This window comes from Tachysurus fulvidraco, chromosome 2 (assembly GCF_022655615.1).
Source record: "Tachysurus fulvidraco isolate hzauxx_2018 chromosome 2, HZAU_PFXX_2.0, whole genome shotgun sequence".
Classification (NCBI taxonomy): Eukaryota; Metazoa; Chordata; class Actinopteri; order Siluriformes; family Bagridae; genus Tachysurus; species Tachysurus fulvidraco.
Window position 1 is genome coordinate 4,360,655 of NC_062519.1, and position 21,682 is coordinate 4,382,336.

Sequence of the window (21,682 nt, forward strand, 5' to 3'; positions counted from 1 at the left end):
GTCCTGAACCTTACCGTGTAATCTGCCATTGAGTCAGTGACTGGCATAGGTGTAGGATCTGCACTGCGACGTCTTTCCCTTCTGCTGAGTACTCGAATACGTTGTGAATAAGTTAGGGAGTGAATAAAAAAGCTGCATACCTACAGATCAGAGTCCCACAATGTGGAAGCCAGTCCAGTGCTCTCGCTGTGAGTAATGATGTAAAAAAGGCACACTTGATACTCTCCTCCCGATAGGCCTCTGGCTGGTGAGCAAAGAACATATCACACTGTCGGGGAAAACCACAGCAGCAGTCTGTTGAGCCATTTAATTTTTTTTCCACCCATGTCATGTGTACGGACTTGCTACATGAGGGACAAGGTTTGCGATGTTGGGGACGGTGGCCCTTGTTGATTTTGTATAAAGATAGTTTTAGTAGCCTGCAAAGCCGGTACATGGTGGACATTTCCCCAAGAATCTAGAGCTGTGTGATCATCACTGGATTCAACTGTGGTGAAGTATTCTGTAATGGACCACCGGAGGCAGTATATATATATATATATATATATATATATATATATATATATATATATATATATATATATATATATATATATATATATATATACTGTATATACTTATTTATTTCTTTTATTTTTATCTTGAGCATAAGAGCACCACCAGATGTCAAAAGAAATACAAAAGAAGATTCCTTCCTAGCCCAGAAGGTAGCTTCATGCAGTGGTGGTCTTGGTCAGTCTTAGCCATAGGTTTGGTTTGAGTTGATATTTTTTATTCGTAAAATCCTATAACATGAAGAAGTGATCATCAGAGGTGATTGTAAGATACAGGTGCAGGTGGAATGAATGCAGACGACGAAGGTTATTTACTCTTTTGACTTGCAGAAATGCCTTTGATTTAAAGGAAAATTAAAAGCATGCTGCATAAGAGAAAATCCAAATTACACCCAAAGACAGATAACAGATCTGTAGGATTTGATTTTGTGAAAGGTTTTCAGCTTTTCTGTTTATCCTGCTTTAATTATGAAAGAAAATAAATTGTCCATCTTTCTTTAAAGGTGGGATCTCCGTTGTTTGAGAAATGCTTTAGAAAACTGCGTTGGGCCGCCAAACAAAACAAAAACAAAACTAACGTGTAGCCAATGAGCAGAAAGGGGCGTGTCTTGTCAACATGGGCGGAGAGAGTGTTCAGTGAGCATGTTTTAACATTGACATGGAAGATAAAAACAAAGAAAGAAAGCAAAGAAAGGCTTACGATAAGGCAAGAAGTAGGACTAAAAGAATACGGCTTTCTATCAATTAAAGTTCGGCAACGTTACGACTAAACATAAGCTCTGCCTCGGGTTCTAGGTGTTGACCGTCTCCTTCCGCGTGAAAAGGAGATAAACCTTTCATGGTACAACACACAGTACTACAAAAACACATTTATATTACCATTGCATTATTCATTGAGTTCATTTATTGATAAAAATATACCCTCGGTCAGCTGCCCCAACAGTTTCAGTCATAATAGTTGTCTAGGTTATACTCAGGTTATACTTGTCTGGTGTATGTGTGGGGCGGAGCTATCAATACAGGGGTGGGACCCATTTGGGTTAGGGGCGTGTTTGTTTTGGTCATTTCAAATGTCAACATTGGCTTTCAAACAATGGAGACCCCACCTTTAAGTGTGTCAATGTGTAATAGATTTCCTTTCATTGTTTTGGGGATATACAGTAATACATTGCTCTAGTCAAATAGCTAAATTGCCCACTTGATTTAAATCATCAGTCTAAAAGAAACAAGAATATTTTATCAAATAGTAAACAACTTCAACAATCCCTGAAGCTATTGAGATGAATATCTGAATGCATCAGGCCCAGTTTACAGTAAGCATTGAAATAAAAATTGCTGACAGTAAAAAAATAGATAAATAAATAAATAAATATTGTGGCATAGAGAAAAAGTAGAAATTTGATCAAGGCAGTCTGAGACAAGCATGGCAATAAATGAGAATAAAGCAGAAACGATTCATTTCAAATAGAGCCGGAGATTTTTCCTTATATCTAAAAGTACAGCACAGTAGCAAATGTATGATCCCACATTTTGCCATTATTTCCATCATCATTTGGTTCACCCTTTTGCCTGGTGTCCATGGGAACAAGAAATAATGCAGAAAACTGATTGGTCAAACATAATGGGTACAGAATCGCCCTGATTATACCTCTGACTAGAACAGACAGTACGGCGATCCTCAGTATGGAAATGCCAGAGTTTTCTTCTCTTATCTGGCACCTTTAAAAAATAGTTATTACATTATATGATATTCTAGATTTGATTCACCATCAAAAATCCACTGACTATTAAATTGGCTTTATTTAGAAATGTAATATTTAATATATTGTCTCTTGCTTGTTGTATTTTCTTATATTTGATAGAAAAGGAAAAATATGTGCTCTGCTTCTTCAGTCATTATTTTCTATCCCCTGTCTTTTTTTCTGCTTAATGGAATATTAATGTCTAATATGGACTAACACCTAAGGTCAGAATCTCTCAGATATCCTTAAAATCTTGATCTGGCAACCTCGGAGGCATGAACTACATGCAGGTTCTACAGACCGTCGTAAATCGAGTCTGAACATGAGGAATTTTTCCCTGTGAAAATATTTACAGAATATTTGAACTTAAATCCTTAATGCTGAGGTTATATGAATATATAATGTTCTATGTTAACCAGAATATATTCTATGTATGGCACTGGGTATCTGATAAATCAAGTAGAATAGAGAGCTGTAAACAATGGATACTGGTATAGTGGAAGATATTAGACATATTCAATAGAAGAAATTTTTTACCACCAGAGGAGGAAGGAGGCGGACCCGCACACAGGATAGCTTCAAATGAAAGGGGTTTAATAAATGATAAAGACAAATACAGGACAACAACGAGGACTAAAATAATACACATGACGAAACCAACCTAGACTAGACATAACCAGTGAATCCGCGCCGCCATCGGCAACGCGGATCACATTTATACACCAGACAATAATGGCACAATGAGGAGCAGGCGTGGTGACAGGGAGGAGCAGACGAAGGCGGGGCAGACACGTGACGAGGAACGACAGCAAACACACGTGGCCGAAAGTCCGTGCTGAACCCTGACAATATGGAACGTAAAAGAAGAAAGAAAAAAGAATTTGTGCCTGTTTTGTCGGTTCCATATATTTTGTCCCACTCCATAGTGGTAGACACTCAGGGCTTGAAGGATCTCAGTTTTTCATGTGTACAGTATTTCTGTTTTTAACTTGCCTAATAGATGCGATATATACATAGAGATGTTAAAAAAACAACAAATGATTTATATATTCAAAGTAAATGGTTATATCAAACCCATTTCTGCTCTCTGGGATGCCCTAAGTGCTCCATCATAAGAAGCTAAAATTAGTATCTTCAATCACTAAAAGTCTGTGTAAGGTTATCCAACAGAGGGAAAAACACATGTTTTACACTGAAACCCAACAGAGTCCTGAGTCCTTTTAGAGCTTTGCGACTTGTGAGTTTATTTGTTTATCATTTGTCACATGCCTTTATGCAGAGCAACTTACATTTTTATTTCATTTTATACAACTGAGCTTTAAGGGCCTTGCTCAGGGGCCCAGCAGTGGCAACTTGGGAAACCTGGGATCCAGTGCCTTAACCACTAGGTTTACCACATCACCTTATATTGTTTGTACCATTTATTTGTTTATACTTGCGCATTTTTTTCTTTATACTTCTTGAAAATGTCATATACTGTAATCCAATATCATTTCACCAGCAGACATGGATGCCAGTGTACTAGTCAAAAGGGTTCGGCAGTGTAAACATTGTATGTAGCCCAAGTGTTATAGTTGATCGTATTGCTCTTACTGTACTGTACAAAGCTCATCAGACTTCAGGTTAGTACAAGCATCAGTGTAGCAGTGTAGATGTACGTTATTATAACGAGTGAGTACGAGCGGTAATGCTAAAGTGGAATGAAAAATATGGATACAGCTCCTGTTTAGTAGTCCTCCTCATACTGAAGAACATGACATCGCTGTGAATAATAATAAATAGATAAATAAATAAATAATAAATAGATTAGTTATCCGTCTGTTTGAATTTCAAGCTTGATTTAATCCTGAGCTTGGGGTTTTGTTGTGTTTGTCTAGGTTTCCAACCTGCCTGGAGGTGGACTGCTTACCCTTTTAGGTGTGAATGAGTGTGTGAATGAGTGTGTGAAAGTGCGTGCAAGGTGTTCGTCGTTAGCCTGGCGTCCAACAAGGGTGTGTTCTCACCTCACTCCCAGTGTTACTAGTATAGCCTCTGGATCAAGACCCTGACTAGGATAAAACGGTTACTGAAAATAAATGATGGCAAATCGGCTAGCGTGTGTGTCTGTCAGTTATTGTCTTCCATCTTTTGTTATATGATAGCAAGCCACATAGCGTTCTAGCATGCTACAGACCTCTTCTGGACGTTCCTGGGTACTTTGTATTCTACCGGTGTGCTTTTTTCTCTCTTCTATCTTTCTCCTACCCGAGCACTGCATTGGACATGCAAAATAACTTGTCTTTAAGCAACTGTCTCCTTCAGTGATATCTCTGCTTTATTTCTCTTGCAGGTAGCGAGTGGTGGGGAAGGTGCACAGGGTCATGTGGAGATTTTCTCCCTGAATCGAACTACTCCGCACTCAGTGAAGAGCTTTCAGGTGCGAGCTCCTGTTCACTGTTTGGAGTTCGTGTCTGAGCCCAGTCATCCTGACAACACCAACGCTACCCTTCAGAACACCGCAGCAGCAGCAGCCGGGAACACGGTCTGCGTCGGCCTGGATGATGGCAGGTAGCGTGATTGGTATTGGGTTAAGAGGTTGTTCGTTGCTTCATACTGTATAGCATCCGGTGAAACCGCAGGCGGGAAATCTTTGAGTGGTGTTAAGGCTCCTTGCTTCAATCCTGAGCTTGGGTTAATCTGTGCGGAGATTCGTTTGTGGTTTAACATCAAAAAAACATGCCAGTAGGTAGACTAGCTACATCACATTGACCTTAGATGTGAATGAATCAGACATAAATCATTAATTTTGCATTTCAGATGTTGCTAAAGATCCATATAAAACCACTGACTACAGATTTTTCTTTCTATTGACTAAGGGCCATATTTAAACTGTATTACTTTTTCAATTTGACAGCAAAGGAAAACGATGTGCTTTGCTTCTCCAGTCCACAATTTATATATATATCTCTCTATTCTGGCTATTAAAAAAAATTTATATCGAAACCTATTACCTAAGAAAGATCTGGCAACCCCGGAGGCATGAACTACACGGAGGTAATTTCAATAAACTGAGCTGACCTGCATAGAGATTCATCATTGCCCAGACTCCCAACCTGAAAAAAATTGAAAGTTGAAATTTGAGAGGTGTCAAGACACCTGAGCTTGAGTTACATTCTGTGTGGTGTTTCGCTTGTTCTCCATGTGTCTGTGTGGATTTCCTCTAGCTTCAGCACCCAGAAACATGTCTGTAGGTGGATACACTACATCAAATTGCCCCTAGGTGTGAAAGTGTGTGAATTGCCTTGAAATGGAGTGGCATTCCCACCTTACAGCCAGAATTCCTGGGATCCAGATTTACCAAGTTACTGACAAAGATAAAGAACTTGTCCTGTTTTGCTAATAACTTACAGTTTAAAATAACATTTTGTTTTTTTTCACAGTGAAAAGTGAACTATGCTTTAATACGATTAATACGATACTGTCGCCAAGTCCTAAAGCGAACAATTTTCTCCTTATTACATTGCTGAATAAAGTAACATAATTTTTTACAGGTTTTATCACCTAAAGTCTCTTTTAACGGGGCTTAAAGGGAATTATTTAAGTTTAAAAGCAAAGCAAAGTTTAGCAAAGTTAAAATGAGACTAAGAGAAATCTTGCGTAATTCTCTAAAGGCTTATGTTAACAGAATCTGTGCTTTATTTTTTTGTAAACAAGTCTAAATTAAATTGTTTTAATTAAAGTCTTTTGTCCAAATTGACACACATTTAAATCACAACAAATACCAAAACTGTGCAGTCGTTGTGCCTTTTGAGCGGAAATTCTGGGAAAATTAAATCTAAGACTTTTTTCCTTTTTCTTTCTTTCTTTCTTTCTTTCTTTCTTTCTTTCTTTCTTTCTTTCTTTCTTTCTTTCTTTCTTATAATTTTGTTTTATATATTTTTTTTACTTTTGTTGAATGTCAAGAACATGATGCGACTATAACCTTCTTTTCCTCCATTTTTGCTTCTGAATGAAGTTTGACTTCCTTTTACTTCATAAAAGAAAATATTTAATAAAGAAACATAAAATACATTGTATAATTATCCTAATTATTATATATTAACAAACAAAAAGGAAATAAATTCTATTAGAAATACGATAGAAAATTTTTTAAAGAAATGTATATTATAATTAACATTATCAAAATGTATGCAACAAGGAAATGAAAATAAATTAAGAACTGAATGCTGTAAATCAAATAAACAAACAAACAAACAAACAAACAAACAAACAAACAAACAAATAAATAAATAAATAATACTGACCAGGTGATAATGATATTTTTGAGCTTATTATTGTCTGACTTTTTCGCAGTATTCTGGTCTATGGGAGCATGGATACATCAGCTCAGTGTCTTCTGGACCTCCGGAACACTTTGGGATCTCCTGTCCTGTGTCTCAAACACGCTTCTAACTTCCTGTTTGCAGGCCTGAGGGACGGCACGCTGCTCATCTATGAGAGAGCGCCTGAAGGTACGTGTTACATAAGATTCAGAGCAGGATTCTGTCAGATCTGAATTTTTCAAAGGCTGCCCTTGTGTATGCAGCGTTCACTTCTGTGTCCCACTGCTTTGCTTTGCTTTTCTTTTTCTTTTTTTTTTTTTTGAACCTTTCAGAATCGGAATCTTAATTTTCAAGTGGTACATAAAACACAAAAATGTTCAAAGAGAAAAATAAAAAATCCAATGCTAGAGTATAAATATGCATTTAGATGAATAAAGACATGATGGATTGTATAAGTATCCATGCCCCATCTATCCATGCCCCTTCTACCTTTAGTAGTGGAAGTGAAACGGACTTCATAATGATTAAATATAATGATCCTATACAAAATAGCCATTAATACTGAACTGTGGGGGGATTAATATACAATATACAATATAACTATACAACCAGAAGCGGCATAATTAGTTGAATGGAGTCGAACAATGGGCAGTTAGTGTCCCATAACCTACTTGAACAAATAACAGCATGAAGATCAAGCAGCTAACCAAACATGTCTGTGACAAAGTTGTGCAAAAATATCAATGAGGATTTGTTTAAAAACGAAATGAGGACATTGAAGCCTTTATTATCGCCACATGTACATTAAAGCACAGTGGAATTATTTAATATAATAACTAAGGAGAACTGAGGAGTACTGAATACTGAGATACAGTATTCCTGGAGCAGTAGGGGTTAAGGGCTTTGCTCAATTGCCCAACAGTGGCAGGTAGGCAGTGCTTGGGCTTGAACCCTAACCTTACGATCAAAAACCCAGTGCCTTAACCGCTTGATACACCACTGCCCAAAAGAAATCTATCCTACATTTTAAACTTCTAACTGAGCGGTAACCTGTTATTTAAGAATCTAGTACGCCTGTGGTATAGTGAGTGAACAAGCTGTCAAAAAGGCATCAAAGAGGCCAAGGGTAATTCTCAACACGATGCTACCACCAGCATGCTTTACTGTGCAGAAGGTGTTCTCAGGGTGATAAGCTGTTCTGGGTTGCCACCAAAGATAGGGCTTTGTGACAAGGTCAAATAGCCTCTTCAGGCAAGATAACCTTTTCCACATGTTTTCTGAAACACCAAATCGGATTTCGCATGACTCTCCACTCTTTTTATAACGCCAGACTCTGTGGAGTCTCCAGGTTAGAGTTGTATAGCGTATCAGTTTCTCTCATCCTGGCTGTAGATATATCTAATTTTCAAATTTCAGAGTTTACTTCTGTCAAATTATTTCCTTTTTTAAATAATGGATTTCATGCCACGTCATGGCGTGTTAAAAATTTAGGGTTTTAATTTAATCATCAACATTAACTGGTACATTTTTATGCATTTTATGATTTCCAGTGATTAGTATAGGAAGTATATGAAGTAAGGGGGACATGGTAGCTTAGGTGTTGGACTATTGATTGGAAGGTTGTGAGTTTAAATCCCAGGTCCACCAAACTGCCACCCTGGGCCCCTGAGCAAGGCCCTCAACCCTTAAGTGCTCAGCTGGATAAATGTGAATAAAGGCATCTGCCAAATACCGTAAATGTAAGTATATTTAAAGCCATTTGGTGCATTCGAACTCTATTCAAATAAATATGGGGCTCATGAGAAGCTTGTTCCAAAATCGGTATACCAGGAAATGTTTATCCTCAGTAATGTTATCTTCCCTACTGCTTCCATTTTATGTTTTTTATATTGGTATAAATCCGGTGTAGACACTGTCTCTCAGTATGTTTTCCTTTTCACTAATGGGATGTAGCACTAAATGGAAGGGGTAATTAAGCGTGATAATGATTATATTATTATGTCTGCCAATGAAAGGGACTCAATGGAGTAAAAGGGTAATCAAATCAAATTAATACTACAAATGAGTTTGATTGTTTCCATGTTCTATTTGTTCTTTCATCAACTACAATCATTCTGGGATTTTTTTTGGTTTAAAAGCATGTATGCACAAGCGAGTGCATGGAAAAATTGTCGAGTCTTGTTACAGTATGTGTTTAGTTCACAAGCAGAGATAAGGTAATGAAACGATTCGTGAGTTCTGCAGTAGTGAAGAATTACATTCTTGAAAGAAAACGATCATTTCTGCCTGCATTGGCGTCTCGTTTATTTGCTGTAAGTAAAAGTCAAGTAATGACGACGTCATGTGACCAGACGCATTACAAATTACAATTTCGGATTCTCATACGTGTTACATAGCCGACAACCTGTGTTTGGTGTGTGTGTGTGTGTGCATACATTTGCATAAGCTGTAGGCAGACGGCCCAGAGCCTACAGCTTGTCAGCCGTCATCTTCAGGTGACAGAGAAAGCAGCCATTGGGTGATGAATTTATCACTTCCTTCTGTTTACCTGCCTCTAAAAGTATTAATTCCACCCAAGCATAAAGTAAGATTAATTACGGCCTCGGTGCTGCATGCCTGGTAAACCAAAATTAATAATTAATATTAGCGTATGGCTCAATACAAATAAATAAATAAATAAATATTACCCTATATTCGTTACCCGATAACGAAAAAATGAATAAAATTAAGAATAAATTATATTAGAAATATGAATATCAAACACATACAGGGAGGAAATATAATTGTCATTATTTTTAACTTAAGCTAACTTAAAAAGTACCGCATGCTTACTAAACATGTAATATGAATAATTACACAAGATACACTATTTTATTATCAAACTAATGATACACAGATAAAAAAGTGAAATTAAAGTGGAAATGTTACCATTTCAAATGTTATTTAACAAAAAGAAAATATTTGTATTTATTGACATGGTAAATCTTTCTGTACAAAGACTATTTTATCAAGCATGAAAGCATTGTCCAGTGTCAGGGCTTTGCTACAGTCAGTCAGTACATTTTCCACCATTTTCCACTATTGGAACAGCTAGTTAATATATATGTTACCACATAAGGAAATAGGAAGTAACATGGCTTCTGGATGTTGCAGAACATTAAATGTAAATATAAAATAATGTCTGCAAATTGATGTGGTAATTAACTGCAGGTGCTTAAAGTAAGCTGGTCCACATGACATCATTTTGTCATTGATTATTTGGATGATAACAAACATTTTTGAAGAATGTTTCTTGATTTCTTAATAACGATTTAATTGAAATTTTATGAATAATTGGTTATCAACGTTTTATAATTAGGTTTGTACATTGTCCACTAAAACACTTTACTATACCATACTATACTATACTATTTCAAATGCACTGTATTGTACAGTAACATATTACACTTATCTGTACTATAATGTACTATACTATATGAAACTATTTAATACTGCACTGTATTGTATAGTAAAATACTATACTGTACTGTTTGGGGCAAGTCGTGGCCTAATGGTTAGAGAGTCTGACTCGTAATCCTAAGGTTGTGGGTTCGAGTCTCGGGCCGGCCACGACTGAGGTGCCCTTGAGCAAGGCACCGAACTCCCCAACTGCTCCCCGGGCGCCGCAGCATAAATGGCTGCCCACTGCTCTGGGTGTGTGTGTTCACGGTGTGTGTGTGTGTGTGTGTGTTCACTGCTGTGTGTGTGCACTTTGGATGGGTCAAATGCAGAGAACAAATTCTGAGTATGGGTCACCGTACTTAGCCGTATGTCACCTCACTCACTCACTGTACTGTATGATACTATATAATTCTGTACTGTATAATACAGTAAGATACTACACTTTACTATGTTATACTGTACTATACTGTATGTATACTCTATGATACTATATAATACTGCACTGTAGTATACAGTAAGATACTACACTTTACTATGCAATACTGTACGATACTATACTGTACTATAATGTACTGTACTGTATGATACTATATAATACTGCACTGTAGTATACAGTAAAACACTATACTATACTATACTGCATGAAACTATTTAATACTGCACTGTATATTACAGTAAACTGCTGTACTTTACTATTCTATTATAGTTTGAAGAATCTTTTTTGATTTTATTGAAAGCTTATGAATTATGAATAATAATAATAATAAAAGTTTTATAATTAGGTTTGTACATTGTGCATAGAAAGCCCTCTAAAGCACTATACTATACTATACTATACTATACTATACTATACTATACTATACTATACTATACTATACTGTACTCTGCTGCACTGTATGCTACTATTTAATACTGCATTGTAGTATACAGTAATATACTATACTGTACTGTACTGTTCTATGCATATGAATGAACCATGAAATCAAAAGCTCTCTTGTTAAAGATCACATATCAGGATGTTTCTCTTTTCCCTTTACAAATTCACTCTGAGGTAAAAAGAACTCCCCAATGGGCCATTGTTTACGTCCAAGTGTCCATGAGACATTTTCGCCGTGTGCATTTGAAAGACTGACATTTGTAATATGCCAGGCAATTAACCTAAAGATTCAGAAGGCATTGTTAGTCCATTCCTGATTCAAAGGCAGAAACAAACAACTCAAAATGTTAATTAAATGACTCGCCACACTTCCTTATTTAATTTTGCTTCATTAGCAGGCCGTGGAGGTGCAGCGGGATCTTGTGCAACACACTCCATCTAATCACGCCCTGTAATTAGAACTCAAAGAAAGAGATCTGCCTCATTTTGAGAATAATTGAGGAAAAAAGTGCAAACTGGAGGGAAAACTTTACATTACAAAATAGTATAGTTATTAACTTGACTATAGAGAATGTTAACAGCTAGTGAGGTCTTGAGATACAGCCCACATATGGATTTCATCATCAGGTAAAATCATTTTAGTTTTGAGTTGCTGCTAGAAATAAAACAGCTCTGTTCCTCATTTGGCTCACAAAAACAGGGACATACCCTTGAGTGCTAATGGAACCAATTTAGCTTAAGTGACTAGCCTTGAGCAAATTACCATGCAGTACTTTTCTGTGACTATGCTGTTTGATTTGAAGTTAAAGTGCTAATTGACTGGTTTTAAACATTTTATTCTACATCCCTGTTAACATTTATTTCTATGTTTTGTTACCATTAATTTATCTGAACTGTTTATATGCTGGGATTTATAGGTGAGTTGTGGAACCCAGAGTCTTGCCGTAAAGTCTTAGTGGGTCATGAGCCAGTTCGGACATTGCTGGCTTTAGACGACTCCGTATGGGCCAGCTGTGGCAACTATGTCTCAGTCATCGACGTCTCAAGCCTGTCCACTCGGGTAAGGTTTCTGCTTGAAAACTCCCATTTATCAAGCTGTTCTATCATTCCCTTCTAAAAATAGCATACAGAATCGTACGACTCATAACTCAGACATGCTTGGCACCCTGTGATGGACAAATTAGATTGTGTGTGAAGATCAATAATGCTATAGCCCAGCCATCCATTGCTGTTGTGGTCACACTCTCTCATTTGGGGGTTTGTTGTCTGTCACGTATAAACCATAACAGCTGATGAAATAGACTGGACCTTCTCATAATCTTTCTCTAGAGACAAATTAAATACGGAGTTAACTACACTATAAGGAACTGCTTGTACTGTAAGCCTTTTTTAGGCTCACTCACCAACCAAAAACTTTTTGTTCATCCTTATTTGATGCTCTTGATATTTTTCGTCCTCCAGTGCTAGAGCATTGAAATCAACTTGTTAAGCTCCGGTCTTATTCCACATTGTATCCGTTCCTCTCTTGGTACATTTCGAGCCATTGCGTGTAGCTGATATGTACCTTTGTAGCTATCAACGGTCTTCAGTCTTTCAAACCCACAAACACAAAAGCGTGTTGCTTGAATTAGAACTTTAAGTGGACTGAATTATAGTCTTGCTTTCTCAAACTCCATCAATGGCCTTCATACAGTGCTGGAGCTAGAATGTTGGTGCCTTTAGAGGATACTAATTGTGGAATATATAATGGGGAGTGTTCGGGCACTTGCTGCCTGACTTTTGGCATACACTTGAAAGCATAGTATAATGCCACACACACACACACACACACACACACACACACACACACACACACACACACACACACACACACACACACACACACACACACACACACAGAATTGCAACCTACACATCTCACCTACTGTATATCAATCTCTGGATTGGTTTGAGACACAACAACCCATTTTTTTTTCAAGCTAGAAATCATTTTCAGACAAAACAGGGCAAAATATACTGTACATAATTTTGTTTCCTTATGCAAGAATATACAGTATGTAAGGAAGTATCCGGATTCATACACTCTTATGACAAAAGGTTCATCTTAAAGTTCCTACTTTGGATAGTTGGAGCTCTTTGTAGAAGATTTAGGATTTCTTTGAGATGGAGCTACCAGATAAAAAGAATTAAATGAGTATACATTGTAGAATCTTGAAGGGTTGGCATATAATAACTATAATAACTGCACAAAGACAGTGATCTGGCTTCAGGTTTGAAGAACATCTAGAAACAAGGCTTTTTAAGCAATAGTTTCCATTGGTTTTTAAGTGCTGCATAATGTTGTCAGGAAGTAGAGGGCAAAATATACCATCATTCTAAATGTTTCCTTGTGCCAAAATATATGTAAGGAAGCAACCTACAGTAGTTCATGCCCACATTCTTAAGCCAGTCATTCTTTAAAATATTCTTTGGATGATTAGGAACTCTACGTAGAAGATTTAAGAGTTCTCTAAGATAGGGGTTACCTGATGGAGATAAGCAGAAGAACACAAGCAAATGAATATACATTGTAGAATCCCTCCTTACTTCATAAGGGCTTTCTCTGGTCTCCTTATACATTTCTTTTTTTAAAGTACAGTAGTATAGTGATGTAAACATCTAGTGACTCTTATCGTTTATCAGCAAGGACCCTTTTAGGATTTTGAAGAAGCATTTAGAAGTTTAAAGACCCCTTCTGAGCAGCATATTTAGATATTTTGTAGGGTTTTCGAGTAAAAGTGGTTCAACTTGAATAATTAACCAGGAAGACAACCGTTCAGAGACTCGTATACTTCTCAGTAGCATTTGGTTTAGACAAATATAGTGAATATAAAACAATCTGGATAGTTATTATGTTTGGTTGTTTTTATTTTGAGTAAATAAATTGTTTTTGGATCTTGAAGTAGAGTAGATGGATTAAAGCCATTTGCATTTAGCTCTTCTGATGCCCCCGGAATGACTACTGTTATTGCACTAGCCACGCTTCTGTGAACGGAAAACAGGATACGACCCAACAATATACAGTATATCTCTATAAGGAACCTCGTGCCACCGTTTTTTACTTATATTCGTTTACGAGCCGAGAAAAGAATCAAGCCAAATTTTATTCACAGAGTAAAGAGCAATGCGTGATGAGAGACAGAATGAGAAATTCTCCCGCTGTCAGGGCAATTCAATTAAAAGAGAAAACCCATCAAAGGAAGTCTCCGTCATCTCAAACAAAAGGAGCTGCCTTTGGCAAGGGCGCACATGAACAGGTGCTAATCCCCATCTGATGGTGTGTAGAGGAGAGCACAGTGTTGTTCCCCTTCATTGAATTGCCCCTGCTAACTAATCTCCATCACCCTTGCACCGGAGAACTCACAGTGGGAGCTCTTCAGTGATGGACCTCAGGGGCCTGCATGCAGAGGCCCGATAAGGAGAAGTACAGTTCTGTTGTACCTCATTAGGGCAGCACTTGTTAAACGTCTCCTCCTCATTATACAAAAAGGTCTTAAAAGGCTCTTCTTTTCCCGTGGACTTGTCTAGGAAACCAGAACTCTGTGCACCAATTTTTTGCTGCTCATTTTTGATTTCCTTGATAAACCTAACCCTAGAACCTGTCGTGTGTCTTATGTTTGAGGGGATGGTGTGGATCATGTGCCGTTAGATCTATTTCAGACCTACACAGTCAAACCTTTTCTGGGCAAATGTAACTGGTCATCCATCAAAGTCAGCCCCGGAGGTACTTGACTTTTTTTTTTGTTTTGTTTTGTTTAAACCAAATACTGTACAGTATAGTCATCATAACATAAGAAGTTTTTTTTCGTATGTAAATTTATAAGATAGCGTTAAAAGCTGATGTCTTTAGTCAGGTAGCTATTCTCAAGTCTGATGAGCCGCTTTGTGCTCTCGCGTGTCCGCAACAGAGGATCCGCTACACAAACTGAGCCGGTTCGTGTCTACAAAACTACAGCCATTTTATAAATACATTTACCAGTTCTGTCACAGTATTGTTTCAAGTACATGGTTTGATCTGCTGGAGTACTTTGCTGAGTCCACATCCAGATCCCAGTTCACCAGTTGACAACACCCGAGACGGATCATCATTCGTTTCTCAGTTCAAAAAGCTTTTTCAGTCTCACTAGACTGACGCACATTCTGGTGAGAATTTGTAAGAGTTGTTTGAATTCACTCTTTTCTGCATTCGGCTGCCATAGATGCGTGTTTTCACATTTAACCAGGTGTACTAACAATGAAATACTGTTTAGCTTGTGATTTCGGTATGTGTTGGAAGCGCTGGAACTGTATACAGTATTGATAACACAATTCAATTGAATTTAATTGCATTATTTGACAAATCCAGCAGTATGTACATAGAGAAAATTAAAGTAAGAGCAACGCTGATTTCACCTTAATCATTTTTCTTAATTATAGAACCGTTATAATATGACAGGTTCATTGCTTCGAGGGTTCTATATACTGTAGAACATTATTTTTGGGAAAAGTTTCTGTTGGTCAGGTCCAGAACCGCAGGGTTCGATCTACGACCCAATGGAAGCATTTTTAAAGAGTGTATAAAATGGTATGTGACACATTTTGCACAAAAAAGTCAATAGCCTATTGTTCTTTCTGTAGCTTGGTTTCCATACCTATATCTGAGCCCACATCGTATCTAAAGCCATAATTAATGCCAGCTACCAACTTTGTACTTTGTGGAAACTTTTTTGGTTGTGTAACTTAGCTGTAAACACTGCACTATGGAGAAGACCAGAAGTTAAATGTGTTTAAATTGGAACCAGCATGGCTTGCAGGCTCATTAGGAGTCTTGCAGAGTAGTTTTGCAGAGAGTCTCCAATAAGGCGAAAATGACCAGTGGCACATCTGAGACCGGCCTCATGGGGCTTCAAGCAATAATGTGTTGTAGTGCCACTTATTCCAGGAACGTGGTTCAGGAAAACAAGCCCTCGGTCACTCTACACAGCACCTCATTTATGTGTGTTCGCTCTTCAGACTTAATGCTGCCAAACGCAGACTCGCCTGCTGTCAGTGGAGGATTTTTATACTTCATGTGTACAAACAAATCTTCGCTCTTGGGTTCAGCAGGAGAGAGTAAACAACAGTGGGGGGTGATGTGTGTGTGTGTGTGTGTGTGTGTGTGTGTGTGTGTGTGTGTGTGTATGTGTGTGTGTGTGTGTGTGTGTGTGTGAGGAACGGCGGTAGATACATGTCTTTTAAGGCGCCGATGCCATTATGGAGCAGCGTCGTGCTTGCTGTCTTTTCCGGGAAACAAATGAGAAGGTGTGGGAGAGAAGGAGAGAGAGAGAGCGAGAGAGCGAGAGAGATTACAGAGTTTTGCTATGCTTCAATGAGCTTTATAAAGTACTATGTCCCAATTATGTCAGTTTGTTGATTCTCATTGGTCTCCAGGCCTCTCTGGCCTACTTATAACACATTAGTGTTTAGTGTAGAGACTAAACTAACTGCTGGCTAAAAGTAAATTAATGGAGGAGGCGATGTTAATGTGATATTTACGCTATAGCCTTTTTTCCCCAGAGAATTTTCTATCCAACTTTATTTATTCATTCATTCATTCATTCATTCATTCATTCATTCATTCATTCATTCATTCATTCATTCATTCATTGTTGACATGTCATATCAATGTCCAAATACTGTATTAAGGGTTAATTAAGCTCTGGACTGTGTTCGATGAAGCTCGGTTTAGGGAAAGGTTGGGAAAGGTTTGTTTATTATGTATCAGTCATTAAGACCTGTAATTCCACATAACTTGAGAAAGTCTAATAACTGCAATATGTTGTGTCGTGTTTTTTCGGCTGCTTCCTGTTAAGGGTCGCCACAGCGGATCACATGATCCACATATTAGATTTGCCGCTGGTTTCCCTTCCAGATGCAACCCTCCAATTTTACCTGGGCTTGTGACTGGCACTGAGAGTTAGCTCATCAGTGGTTGGGCTAGCTTCCTGCCTGGGAACCGAACCCTAGCCGCGGCAATAAGAACGCGAGATTCCATCGCTGGATCACCAGGAGGCGTCTAATAACTGCATTATAATTCACATCTCACCTAAAAACACATCTTGTTGGTATTAATTATGTTTCAAACTCAAGGTTCTAGGTACAGCATTAAGTGATGGTCTAAATTCTCACCTTTTCTTTTTCTCTGAACATGATTTTGAACTTTTAGCAGAACGGAAAGTAATTATGGAAATGAAACAGCATCAATGCTGGAATAAATGTCCTAGCAGGGATAAGCTTCTCGTTTTTGTTTCAGAGATCGAATTCAGAGATGAATTCCTGTTAACAAAAGTTCTAAAGCTGATTATTTTGGAATTTGTCAAATGACACAAACCGTATGAAAAAAAAGCAAAGATGGAGCTGATTTTTGGAGCTGCAGCCAATCAGTGATATCCGTTCTAGTTGATTGGAGAATTTAAAAGTATTTATGGCCTAAACACACAATATTTAAGCGAAATACAGATGAAACAACATATTTATAAATAAAGTTATACATTTTATAAAGTCATAAAAGAGCTCTTAAGGTCTAAACGTCTTAGGAGAAGTAAGAAGGACTTTTAAGAGGCTTAAAAGTTTCTTTATCAGAGGAGAAAATGGCCTAAAGGTGAAAAAGGAGAAGAAATGTATCGTGTACAATATTTAATAATGAGAGTGAGCTAATAAAAGAATACAGATTAGATCGTGTAGGGATTATTTTTGTGACCGATCATATTAGAGATACTAATGTCTCAGACACAATGCAGAAATGACTTATATATTCTGCCGCAATGTCATTTAGAGATACACTGACATCTCTGAAACAGAGCTGAAATCACGTAGAGACATAATATAATTTGTCTCTATAACATTTCTGCTCTGTGTCGGAGAAGTTTCCATTTATATTTACGTTACATTTATTACATTTGTAACCTACAGATGTTAGAACATCTGTGATATGATCGGTCACGAACGTAATCCCTACACGATATAGACTCAGATATCTTAACATAGAGACAAAGTGAAGGCTTATAATAGACCACATTTTAAAAGCCCTCCTATTTTTTTATTAGACACAGTCAATGTGTCATACCTAGTAACAGGGTTTAGCCCCGCCTCCTCTCTAAGATAAAAGTTGTTGTGTTTTCATTGTTCCGAGTTGATCTGAGATCCTGAATAACTTTTAAGATAAGATTCCTAGCTAGAAATGTTTACGCTAAATTTAGGAGCTCTCTGAGATCATTCTCACAATCTTTACGAATACGGGATACCCTGACATCGGTCATTATTTTTTCCTCAGAGGTTTGAAGTCCACCAGGATCGGATGGTGAGCGTCGCTCACATGGTACGAGCCGGAGGAGGGGTGTGGATGGCGTTTTCTGAAGGTTCCTGCATTCGCTTGTTCCACACAGAAACTCTGGAACATCTCCAAGAGATCAACATCTCCACACGCTCCTTGTTCCACAGTTCAAGTGAGTAGATTACGCAGATATAATAACCACAAGTTAAAAGAAAATAAAAAAGAAGGCAAACGAATGGAATCTTCCTGCTGTGCAAATAGAAAATGAAGGCAAAAACAAACCCATACTGAGTCTTAGAGGCTACTGTTGTTCAGGTTCAGACTGGATTTCTTATTTATTTCTTGCTCTGTTTATTTTATCACACTCTTAAAAAATGTAAGAGACGACCGGATACTATCTAATCATCTATCTCGGAGCTCATATCCGATGACCTTACAGCTTTTTCTGCATTATAAATGTTCTAAAATTAGGCTTGTTTTTTTTTATGCAACACAACAAAGAAATTATAAAACAACAACAACAACAACAACAAAACAGAATGAATTATATATAAGTTTTATAGCTTGGTAAGAAATAAAGTTCTCACTGGTGTACCATTAACGGTAAAAGAGTGGCCAGTATAAAGTTGAATATTTTCCAATAACAGCATGTTCTTGAAGTCTTTTATTCCTCGCATGCTACATCGATCTGCATAGAATCCGCAAAGCGTAAATTCTTCCATCCGCCTCACATTCGAGTCCCTGTGAATGACTCGTTACTATAGACATGACAGCGTGTTTGAAGGAATGCATTAGTATAAACCCGTGATTTGTTTTTGCAACCAGATCTACAGGGACGACATAATATAAGTAACCGACGTCTTTCCTTCTGACCGATCTTCTCCGACCTTTCTTCTCAGACGAAGCATCTTTTCTCCGCCGACAAAGCCTTTTTCTTAGGAAGTACAGTAGAAAGTCTGAGCCGGGTACATCGTACAAGCGTCTAATTTTAAACAAAGCCAAAAATGGCTTTAATCGTATAACAGCTTAGCGATTGTCAGCGATTTATTCAGAACATCTCAGATGAAAGAGTTCCGTCGGACGGTGCGATGTCTCCGCTATCTTCTCCCTCAGATGAGGCACAACCTTTTAATCTCAGACCGAGCGTCCGTTTTATTCAAAAAGGCCCGGAAATATCTGCTTGTACTTCTTCGCTCCTGTGTCTCGATGATGGACAGTTTAGAAGTGTCTAAGATTCTCAAAGTGTGCTCTGGTGTGAGAGGAATAAACTTCAGGATGTGCTGTCAGACATCTTTATCCAGAGCAACACGGATTTTATGCAACCGAGTAATTGAGGATTAAGGGCCTTGCTCAAGGGCCCAAGAAGTGGCAGCTCGGTGGTTCTCGGGTTCGAACTCGCAACCTTCCGAGCTGTAATCCCAAGACTTAACCACTGAGCTACTACATCCCACATAAGCCATATATGACATCTACTACATCTCAAATAATCAACGTCAAGTCGATAGCAGTAAGTTCTTCTCATATGAGGTCTCATTACACCTTTTAATTCATTTGCTGATTATCTTCCCTGTTTTTCTTTTCCCCAATTTATTTTATAGTTTCATTTGTTTTCTTCAGATAAGCAGCAAATTAGGACCCGATAAACAGTCGTTTTCTTAATGTAGTGAACACTATTTTTCATCATCGGTGAGGAAAGTAGCCGATTAAATAGCTCACAGGATGTCGGGAGCAGGAGAGTTGCTTCTACGTACTGTACGTATCAACATCTTATTATAGTCTGTTGCTGACCAGCTGTTGAAGAAATGTTTGGATGTTCAGTGAAATTTTTCCCTCAGAGAGAACCGTACTTTGAGGGAGTATGGACTTTGGGGAAATAAATAAATAAATTCCTGCTGAAAAAGCACTCAGATGTGTTTGCAGACAGACAGAAAAATATTAAATGGGACTTCAGATATTCAGAAAACCATGCGAATGCTTTCATGCTGAGCCACATCCTGGTCCAAAAAGCAATGGTTGTCCATTCTGGTTTCTCAATAGTATAAAGGTAAATAGCTGTTGTTTTTTTTGTTTTGTTTTGTTTTGTTTTTGTCAGAAGAAAAAAATAATTCAAGATACATATCGGTACGCATCAAAACAGAGAAGCGAGTCCATCCAGTTTCGACCGAAACGTTTAGCTTCTCTTAATTTGTTCTACTACAACAAATGATCAGAAGCATTTTATTTATTCACCTATCTATCTATCTATCTATCTATCTATCTATCTATCTATCTATCTATCTATCTATCTATCTATCTATCTATCTATCTATCTATCTATCTGTTTGTTTGTTTATAATTTTCTTAATTGATTTCAATTTCTTGCTTTGTTATGTTTGGTACAGTATATGTGACATCTGGATCAAGGTTTTCTGGAAAATAGAAAACGTAATGGTTATTATTTTTTTCTCCGAAGCCTTTGATCATATAGCCCTAGGATTCATAGATATTGTTCCATAAAATATTGTTTTATTCTTAAATAAAGTCCTTAAATAAAAATCCTAAACAAACTAATCAAAGGAAATGACGAACGTGATGTGAAAGTCTATTGTATATTTTCCTTTGCTTTCTTTGCGTTGTGATGAAGGATATATTACTGCTCACTAGTCACACTTGTGATGAATAAGAAGGAAAAAACAATCAAACTGAAATATTTGTTCTTGTTCTGTCCATTATAATGCTAAATAGCAAATTTGTAGCTTTTTTGTGCATGATTAATATTTTTGTTTGATTAATATTCTCCAGGGGGGCACGGCGGCTTAGTGGTTAGCACGTTCACCTCACACCTAAAGCTTTGGGGGTTCGATTCCCGCCTCCGCCTTGTGTGTGTGGAGTTTGCATGTTATCCCCGTGCCTCGGGGGTTTCCTCCGGGTACTCCGGTTTCCTCCCCGGTCCAAAGACATACATGGTAGGTTGATTGGCATCTCTGGAAAATAGTGTGTGAGAGTGTGAGTGAATGAGAGTGTGTGTGCCCTGTGATGGGTTGGCACTCCGTCCAGGGTGTATCCTGCCCAGTGCCCAGTGACGCCTGAGATAGGCACAGGCTCCCCATGACCCAAGAAGTTCGTATAAGCGGTAGAAAATGAATGAATGACTGAACAATATTCTCCAGTTTTGTGTGGAAAAAGAAAACAATATATATATATATATATTTGGCCATAGACGGTTAAAGCATATGAAGTGAATTTGCCTTTATTTATTTTACTCATCTTCATAGGAAATATAATAAGTTGCTATAGGATATAAATATATGTTTTTAGCTGTGTAAGTGCTTCTTAGTCGACCAAAATAAAACAAAAAGATGGTATAAAATACGTTATTCAGTGAAATCCTACGAATCCTGTGTATTTTAGAAAGATTTCAATTTAAATTTAACGTCGTCATCCGTTTTAACGCCGTA

At 37.6% G+C, this 21,682-nt stretch overlaps 1 protein-coding gene across 3 annotated transcripts in view; it reads left to right on the top strand.

Annotated features, from left to right (window-relative positions):
- arhgef10la (Rho guanine nucleotide exchange factor (GEF) 10-like a) overlaps positions 1 to 21,682 on the top strand; it is a 161,303-nt gene that overhangs the window by 130,518 nt on the left and 9,103 nt on the right. For all 3 annotated transcript variants that reach the window (XM_027167845.2, XM_027167846.2, XM_027167848.2), the window contains 4 exons: positions 4,626 to 4,843; positions 6,629 to 6,786; positions 11,833 to 11,975; positions 18,246 to 18,417. In XM_027167845.2, the coding sequence (XP_027023646.1) occupies positions 4,626 to 4,843; positions 6,629 to 6,786; positions 11,833 to 11,975; positions 18,246 to 18,417 (691 nt within the window). The remainder of the gene's footprint in view (positions 1 to 4,625; positions 4,844 to 6,628; positions 6,787 to 11,832; positions 11,976 to 18,245; positions 18,418 to 21,682) is intronic.